The sequence below is a fragment of the Rutidosis leptorrhynchoides genome, chromosome 6, assembly GCF_046630445.1.
Source record: "Rutidosis leptorrhynchoides isolate AG116_Rl617_1_P2 chromosome 6, CSIRO_AGI_Rlap_v1, whole genome shotgun sequence".
Lineage (NCBI taxonomy): Eukaryota > Viridiplantae > Streptophyta > Magnoliopsida > Asterales > Asteraceae > Rutidosis > Rutidosis leptorrhynchoides.
Window position 1 is genome coordinate 92,274,063 of NC_092338.1, and position 10,240 is coordinate 92,284,302.

General features: G+C 34.7%; 1 protein-coding gene across 1 annotated transcript; it reads left to right on the forward strand.

Moving 5' to 3' along the window:
* Nucleotides 1-410: 410 nt before the first annotated feature.
* LOC139853880 (uncharacterized) lies at nt 411-1,172 on the forward strand. Its single transcript, XM_071843221.1, has 2 exons — nt 411-618; nt 745-1,172. The coding sequence occupies exons 1-2, from the start codon at nt 411-413 to the stop codon at nt 1,170-1,172; spliced, it is 636 nt and encodes a 211-aa protein (XP_071699322.1).
* The last annotated feature ends 9,068 nt before the right edge of the window (nt 1,173-10,240 follow it).

Sequence of the window (10,240 nt, forward strand, 5' to 3'; positions counted from 1 at the left end):
TGCTGCCTTTTGTTTCATTTTTTTCGTGATATATAATCTGTTAAATATGAAGATTTTATTCTAATGTTAGAGGTCTAGGTCTTGACGACAAAAATAAATTCAATTGGTTTAAACGGGTTTATGATAATCAAAGGCCAAATGTAATTGCCCTTCAGGAAACAAAAGCCGAAAAGATTTCGGAATTTTGAGTGGAAAAGGTTTGGGGTAGCTGTGACTATAAATATGCTTTTAAAAAATCAAAAGGTAACTCGGGAGGGATTATTACGATTTGGGATCCTAATCTTTTTCTTGCTAACTGTGTTGTTGAGCGTGATTCCTTTATTGTGATAAAAGGATTTTGAAAAGATGTAGGTACCGAGATCATTCTTGTGAACATTTATGGCCCTCAATCTGATTCAGAAAAAAGAAAAATGTGGAACGACCTTAATGACATCCTGAAATATGATGGAGCTATGTGGGCTCTTTTTGGTGATTTTAATGAAGTTAGGTTTTCCTCAGAAAGGAAAAATACGGAATTTTGCGAGAGACGTGCTAAACTTTTCAACGATTTCATCAAGGACAACTCATTGCTCGATTTACCTCTAGGTGGAAGAACGTACACTCAAATTAGTGATAACGGTAAAAAATTTAGCAAACTTGATAGATATTTTGTCTCGGAAAACCTCATTCTTCAGTGGCCGAATTTAAACGTTTTGGTTTTGGATTAAAAAAAAAACACGGATCATTGTCTGCTTATCCTGAGAGACGGAGACATTGATTTTGGACCTAAACCGGAGAAAGTTTTCGATGAATGGTTAATGCACGAAGATTCTTTTGACATCATCAAAACAACTTGGAATAAAAGTACAAATAACTCCAAACCCGATTGCATTTTTCGTGATAAACGAGAGTTAGTCAAGCAAGAACTTAAAAGGTGGTATTCGACTTCACATGGTAAATTGAAAACGGATATAGAAGAGTTGACATGTGTGGTTAATGATTGGGAAAAGAAAGCCGAAACATCCGATCTAAATGATGAGGAATACAACAAATGGATGAAAGATAAGGAAAATCTCCTCCCAAAAGAGAAATCACAATTAGAAATGCTTAAACAAAAATCAAGATTCAAATGGGCCTTAGAAGGAGACGAAAATAGCAAATTCTTCCATTCATACATTCGGCGGAGGAATTAGAAAAATAATATTCAAGGCGTCAACATTGGTGGGGTATGGAATTCTAATCCCGTAATTATCAAAAATGAAACTTTTTCTTTTTTTCAGGGACTTTTCAAGAAGAACACTTCGGAATCATGGATGCTTAATAATTGGGACGGGCCAAAAATAGATGCACCCTCGGTCGTAGCTTTGGAGGCCCCCTTTACTGAGACCGAAGTCCTTGATGCAATTAAGAGTTGTGGTAGAAATAAGGCGCCGGGTCCGGATGGTTTTAATATCATGTTTTATATCAAATTCTGGGACATAATCAAAGATGATCTTCTTAATGCACTTAAGTGGTTCTGGGAAACGGGATTCATCTCCAACAGGTGCAACGCCTCCTTCATCACACTTATCCCAAAGGTCAATGATCCTCTCAATTTCTCTAACTATAGACCTATTAGTCTCATCGGGAGCTACTACAAAATTCTTTCCAAATTACTTGCAAACCGAATTCGAAAAATAATCCCGAGACTAATAGGTGATGACCAAAGCGCCTTTATTTCTAATAGATATATACTTGATGGTGTCTTAATTGCTCTCGAATCTTTAGAAGATCTTAAATCTAGAAATCAAAAGAGTTTTATTTTTAAAGTCGATTTTGAAAATGCTTTTGATTGTCTAGATTGGGATTTTATTAGCTCCATAATGTCTTCAATGGGTTTTGGGTCTAAATGGGTCAAATGAATTTTGTCATGTCTTAATTCTACATCTATCTCCGTTTTAATCAATGGTTCACTCACCGATCAATTCTTCCCCAAAAGAGGTGTAAGGCAAGGGGACCCTCTATCCCCTTTTCTTTTCATCATTGCGGGCGAAGGATTAAACTAACTTTTGAAAATTGCAACTAACAAAAAGCTAATTAATGGTGTTGAGATTGGAAATGATAAAGTTGTTGTGTCACATCTTCAATATGCGGATGACACTATTATTTTTGGAAAATCGAACAAAATCAAGGTTAGAAATATCTTGAAAATTCTTAAATGTTTCGAGGATCTATCGGGCCTTAAAATTAATCTCAATAAAAGTAGTGTTTATGGTATTTGAACGACTAACTCCGAACTTAGTAGCTTAGCTTCGTGGTTCAATTGCAAAGAAGGATCTTTTCCCTTTAATTACCTAGGGCTTCCAATTGGGGCACACATATATTCGTTTAATACTTGGTCACCTACTCTTGAAAAGTTTGAAAAACGTTTATCGGATTGGAAAGCTAAATCTATCTCTTTTGGAGGCCGACTCACTTTAATTAAAGCGGTGTTAACTAGCCTCCCCCTTTACTATTTCTCACTTTTCAAAGCCCCGGTAAGTGTGATTAAAGCAGTAGAAGGGTTACATCGAGATTTTTTTTTTTTGGGGCTCTCATGATGAAAGAAAAAATGGCATGGGTTAAATGGGACCAAATACTTTTACCCTACGAATTTGGTGGATTAAATGTTTGCTCCTTAAAAATTAAAAACCTTGCACTCCTAACCAAATGGTGGTGGAGATTCCTTGTAACGACCCAACCTCGATTACCGAAACACGACACATTTTTTTTTAAAAAAAAACAAAGTGGACTGGCTAGGGAAAATGCGCGGTGCGCGTAGGGTTGCACGGCGTGCAGTAATGCGTGAAACCAGGTCAGCAATAAAACCAGAGGCCAGGCATCTGCACTCCCCCATTTGCGCGGCGTGCTCCAGAATGCGCAGCGCGCTTTAGTACACGAAAGATGTTGTTTGCCAGTATCACATATAAAAGCCAAAACTTCCAAAACCGAGTTCTTACATCATTACTTCGATTGCGACCAAATATAATTTACATAATTCCAAGGATTAGAGTTTACAAAAAGGGGTACGATGACCCGTAATCACCAATATGTTTTCGACCCACTAGTTTAATTACCAAACAAAAGACGAGCATGGTGTTTGGGGTTAAACTACCTAAAACCTAGGTCGAATCACCAAAAGCCTCCACTATCATAACAAGGTAGGAAGTCTCTAATCCAAACGGATACCCTTTCCTTTGTTCACGCCGGAGCCTAAAAGGTAAACAACGAGAAGGTAAGCAAAACGCCTGGTGAATGCAATAATTATACACATACATATATAACCTACTTACTTGCAATCACTTACACAATTACCTCATACACGCTGGCATTTTAATTAGCATACCATCGCAAAGTATAACGCTAAAATCTCCATTTTCACAAGCTAGCACAAACAATAGCATATAATCCGAACAATATAATATGCTACACTACAACACACAACCATGGTTAACCAATCGTACAAGGGAATGGTGCGCGCGAAAGACCGTCGGTGTTCACAACAACCGTTAGAGTACTTAACGCGTCGTACACTAACCCCACGGGTGGCATCTTAACACGTCGATACTTCACCCCGGGTGGTGTCTTAACACGTCGACACTTCACCCGTGATATTTCTTGGAGTGGCATCTTAACACGTCGATACTTCACCCCGGGTGGTGTCTTAACACGTCAACACTTCACCCTTCATAATTTTCGGAGTGGTGTCTTTGCACGCCGACACTTCACTCTCCACGTGAAATGTGGTTTCTTAACACGTCGACACTTCACATCTCACGCTACACAAATAAATACATTATATACCTATGCTATAATTATTCCACTCACCTTAAAGCCTTTTGTGAAAGATAACCGAGCTTGCAACCTTCAATGTAACGTACCTATTACATTATGTAGTTGTAGTGACCCGAACTTTTCCATGTTTATATATATTAATTGAGATTGATATTTACATGACTAAATGTTTCCAACGTGTTAAGCAATCAAACTTGTTAAGACTTGATTAAATGAAATAAGTTTCATATAGACAATTGATCACCCAAGTTGACCGGCGATTCACGAACGTTACAAATTTGTAAAAACTACATGTTGTGGTATATATAGACATATATATATGGTTGACATGAGATTATGATGAGTAAGTATCTCACTAAGTATATTAACAATGTGTGATATACATAAGAAATGAGATTACTAAGTTAAGAAACTCGAAATGATATATATAACAATTATCGTTATGATAACGTCTACTAAATACATATGTATCATATTAAGATATTGATACACTATATTTAACATGATAAAATGATATTTAAATATATCATTAAGTGTGTTAACAATGAACTACATATGTAAAAACAAGACTACTAACTTAATGATTTCGAAACGAGACATATATGTAACGATTATCGTTGTAACGACATTTAAATGTATGTATATATATATATATATATATATATATATATATATATATATATATATATATATATATATATATATATATCATATTAAGATATATTAATATATCATAATATTATGATAATATAATAATTTAACATCTCATTAGATATAATAAACATTGGGTTAACAACATTTAACAAGATCGTTAACTTAAAGGTTTCAAATCAACATTTACATGTAACGACTAACGATGACTTAACGACTCAGTTAAAATGTATATACATGTAGTGTTTTAATATGTATTCATACACTTTTGAAATACTTCAAGACACTTATCAAAATACTTCTACTTAACAAAAATGCTTACAATTACATCCTCGTTCAGTTTCATCAACAATTCTACTCGTATGCACCCGTATTCGTACTTGTACAATACATAGCTTTTAGATGTATGTACTATTGGTATATACACTCCAATGATCAGATCTTAGTAGCCCATGTGAGTCACCTAACACATGTGGGAACCATCATTTGGAAACTAGCATGAAATATCTCATAAAATTACAAAAATATTAGTAATCATTCATGACTTATTTACATGAAAACAAAATTACATATCCTTTATATCTAATCCATATAACAACGACCAAAAACACCTACAAGCACTTTCATTCTTCAATTTTATTCATCTAAGTGATCTCTCTCAAGTTCCATCTTCAAGTTCTAAGTGTTCTTCATAAATTCCATAAGTATAGTTTCATAAAAATCAAGAATACTTCCAAGTTTGCAAGTCTACTTCCAAGCTTTCTAATCCATTTCAAGTAATCATCTAAGATCAAGGAACCTTTGTTATTTATAGTAGGTTATCTTTCTAATTCAAGGTAATATTCATATTCAAACTTTGATTCAATTTCTACAACTATAACAATCTTATTTCGAGTGAAAATCTTACTTGAACTGTTTTCGTGTCATGATTCTGCTTCAAGAACTTTCAAGCCATCCAAAGATCCTTTGAAGCTAGATCCATTTTTCTCATTTCCAGTAGTTTTATCCAAAAAACTTGAGATAGTAATGATGTTCATAACATCCTTCGATTCAAACATATAAAGCTATCTTATTCGAAGGTTTAAACTAGTAATCACTAGAACATAGTTTAGTTAATTCTAAACTTGTTCGCAAACAAAAGTTAATCCTTCTAACTTGACTTTTAAAATCAACTAAACACATGTTCTATATCTATATGATATGCTAACTTAATGATTTAAAACCTGAAAACACGAAAAACACCGTAAAACCGGATATACGCCGTCGTAGTAACACACCGGGCTGTTTTGGGTTAGTTAATTAAAAACTATGATAAACTTTGATTTAAAAGTTGTTCTTTTGGGAAAATTATTTTTCTTATGAACATGAAACTATATCCAAAAATTATGGTTAAACTCAAAGTGAAAGTATGTTTTCCAAAATGGTCATCAAGATGTCATTTTTTCGACGGAAATGACTACCTCTTTAATAATTGACATGTAACTTAAAATTCCGACTATAAACTTATACTTTTTCTGTATAGATTCATAAACTTAAATTCAATATGAAACCATAGCAATTGGATTCACTCAAAACGGATTTAAAATGAAGAAGTTATGGGTAAAACAAGATTGGATATTTTTTGATTATTTTAGCTACGGGAAATGTTTAACAAATCTATACAAATCATATCCTAGCTAACTTATATTGTATTATACATGTATTCTAATATATTATGTAATCTTGGGATACCATATACACGTATGCAAATGTTTTGACATATCATATCGACCCATGTATATATATTATTTGGAACAACCATAGACACTCTATATGCAGTAATGTTGGAGTTAGCTATACAGGGTTGAGGTTGATTCCAAAAATATATATAATTTGAGTTTTGATCTAGCCTGAGAAGTGTATACACTGGGTCGTGGATTGATTCAAGATAATATATATCGATTTATTTCTGTACATCTAACTGTGGACAACTAGTTGTAGGTTACTAACGAGGACAGCTGACTTAATACACTCAAATCTTTAAAACATAATAAAAATGGTTGTAATTATATTTTGATCATACTTTGATATATATGTACATATTTGTATAGGTTCGTGAATCGATCCGTGGCCAAGTCTTATTTCCGAGGAAGGAAATATCTGTGAAAGTGAGTTATAGTCCCACTTTTAAAATCTAATATTTTTGGGATGAGAATACATGCAGGTTTTATAAATGATTTACAAAATAGACACAAGTACGTGAAACTATATTCTATGGTTGAATTATCGAAATCGAATATGCCCCTTTTTATTAAGTCTGGTAATCTAAGAATTAGGGAACAGACACCCTAATTGACGCCAATCCTAAAGATAGATCTATTGGGCCTAACAAACCCCATCCAAAGTACCGGATGCTTTAGTACTTTGAAATTTATATCATATCCGAAGGGCGTCCCGGAATGATGGAGATATTCTTAAATATGCATCTTGTTAATGTCGGTTACCAGGTGTTCACCATATGAATGATTTTTATCTCTATGTATGGGATGTGTATTGAAATATGAAATCTTGTGGTCTATTGTTACGATTTGATATATATAGGTTAAACCTATAACTCACCAACATATTTGTTGACGTTTAAAGCATGTTTATTCTCAGGTGAATACTAAGAGCTTCCGCTGTTGCATACTAAAATAAGGACAAGATTTGGAGTCCATGTTTGTATGATATTGTGTAAAAACTGCATTCAAGAAACATATGTCGATGTAATATATTTCTATTGTAAACCATTATGTAATGGTCGTGTGTAAACAATATATTTTAGATTATCATTATTTGATAATCTACGTAATGTTTTTAAAACCTTTATTGATAAAATAAAGGTTATGGTTATTTTAAAAATGAATGCAGTCTTTGAAAAACGTCTCATATAGAGGTCAAAACCTCGCAACGAAATCAATTAATATGGAACGTTTATAATCAATATGAACGGGACATTTCAGTTGGTATCCGAGCGTTGGTCTTAGAGAACCAGAAAATTTGCATTAGTGTGTCTTATCGAGTTTGTTAGGATGCATTAGTGAGTCTGGACTTCGACCGTGTTTTCTTTAAAAATGATTGCTTAACATTTTTGTTGGAAACTATATATTATTAACATGTAAATATTATGTGATATATTAATCTCTTAACATGTTTGATATTGTGTGATAGATGTCTACCACTAGTACAAATCACATCGATTCACCTAATAATAATGAAGAGTCGAATATATTTTGGGAAGATTCACAAATTCCCGAAGAGGAACCGGAAGAGGAGGAACCGGAAGAGGAGGAACCGGAAGAAGAGGAACCAGAAGAGGATGAATCGGAAGAGGAGGAACCAGAAGAAGAAGAGGTTCCGGAGGAAGAAATATTGATACCTATAGTAAATCGATTAAATAAAAGAAAATTCTCAACCAACAGACCAAAGTTAATCATGGTCAATGGTGTTTCCGCCGAGGAAGCAAAATATTGGGAAGATTACCAATTTTCCGATGAATCGGATCCCGATGAGGATTCCGATGATGTTATAGAAATTACCTCGACCCAATTTAATAAAGCGAAAGAAAATAATAAGGGAAAAGGTATAAAAACAGAGAAACCCGATTTCAACCCCGATGAACTTTATATGTATCGACAACATCCGTATTTCCTAAAATGTAACAATGACCCGGGAACCTCTAAACCACCAGGTTTTTCTAAACCATTATGGAAAACGACGGCTCGTATTAGAGGAACACCATATATTCCTAGAAAATTAGGAAAACGAACCAAGTCCGAAGAAGAAGAAACCAGTGATTCAGATTAGAGGGTTGTAATCATGTTGTGTATTATATGTATTGTAGTGTGCTTGTACTTTTATGTTCTATGTAAAAAATTGCTTGTATTGTTTGTTATTACGAATCTAATCCTTGTCTATTTTACAGTATAAAAACAAAATGGACGTTAAGGGTAGACAACCGAATATTTTAGAAGACCTACCAGAGGATATGATTGAGGAAATCTTGTCTAGAGTCGGTCAGAATTCATCAGCACATTTAGTTATGGCGAAATTAACTTGTCAAACATTTGAAAGACTTTTCAGAAATGCCTTAGTTTATAAAAAGCTTTCCTTTGATAGGTGGGGTATATCACATTGGGGAGACTTTAAGTTACGCCGTGTTTTCTTTAAAGCGTTAAATGCGGGGAACCCAAATGCAATTTTACGCTACGGGTTAAGAACCTATTTTGACTCAACATATCCCAACATAGGATTTCGTGAATTAGAAAGAGCTTCTAACATGCAACATAAAGAAGTATGTTATGCTTACAGGTTAGTGATGTTCGCTTCTTACCAAAGTGAGAAAAAGAACATCAATAAAACTTTCCCACAAGTGACGGATTCAGTAGTTGGGGTGAGAAACAAGGTTTTTAGATTATTACGGGGCTGTTGGACATTACGAAACCCTCGTTCTTTTGACGACATTACAACATGCTGCCTAGCCAATGGTCATAACGGTTATTTTCCACAAGACTAAGGATGGGAAGTCGTCTTAGTAAAACCAGAATGCATGACTTGTTTCTGGACTTATGAATTACGTGTCTTTATTTCCTTTGCTGAACAACTTGCGTATTAACTAGATTTATCTTCAAAACTGTCCTGTATCATAGTGTACTATATTTCATGTTATATGTAATATAGCGAAGTTATAAGTTTGAAGAATATTTGTATGTGATATATTATTATAATCAGTTTTTCATATGGAATTGTAGTAGTTGAATTGTATATTAGCTACTAAGTATGAACTTAACGGGTAGGTAGTACCCGAATTTAAACTTATAAAACGCTAATATGAAGAAAAAGCTTTTATAAATGAGTTCATATTATGCTACGAGATACTATTGACTACTCTTAATATTCTGTATGATTAAATTGTTTCATTTGACTATTTTGAAGGAAATGGCACCGACTACTCGACACACCTTGAATATGAGCGAAGAGGAATTTCGTGCCTTTCTTGCTTCAAACATAGCCGCAGTGCAGGCCGCGCTACATACCAACAATAACTCTGAATCTAGCAATACAGCTAACGGTACAAGAAATCGTGTAGGATGCTCCTACAAAGAATTCACTGCCTGCAAACCTTTGGAATTTGATGAAACTGAAGGACCAATTGGATTGAAACGGTGGACCGAGAAAGTCGAATCGGTGTTTTCCATAAGTAAGTGTACTGAAGAAGACAAAGTTAAGTACGCTATGCATACCTTCACAGGTACTGCGTTAACGTGGTGGAACACCTATCTAGAGCAAGTGGGACAAGATGCTGCTTACGCGCTACCGTGGTCAGCATTCAAGCACTTGATGAACGAGAAGTACCGTCCCAGAACCGAGGTCAATAAGCTTAAGTCAGAACTTAGAGGGTTACGAACACAGGGATTCGATATTACTTCGTACGAAAGACAATTCACATAATTGTGCCTATTGTGTCCGAGAGCGTTCGAATATGAGGAAGAGAAGATCGACGCGTTTGTGAAAGGGTTACCGGAGAGAATCCAAGAAGATATAAGTTCACACGAGCCTGCCTCCATACAAAAGGCATGTAGAATGGCTCACAAACTAGTGAACCAGATTGAGGGAAGAATTAAAGAACAGGCGGCCGAAGAGGCCAACGTGAAGTTAGTCAAAAGAAAGTGGGAGGAAAACGGTGATAAGAGTCACCAAAACAACAACAACTATCCCAACAATCGCAACATCAATCACAACTACAACAAATGGTACAATAACAACAACAACAACTACA

Coding starts and splice junctions, on each gene's coding strand:
- LOC139853880 (XM_071843221.1), top strand. CDS start 411: ATGTGGAACGACCTTAATGACATCCTGAAATATGATGGAGCTATGTGG. Junction 619..744: donor CACTCAAATTAGTGATAACG/GTAAAAAATTTA, acceptor TTATCCTGAGAG/ACGGAGACATTGATTTTGGA.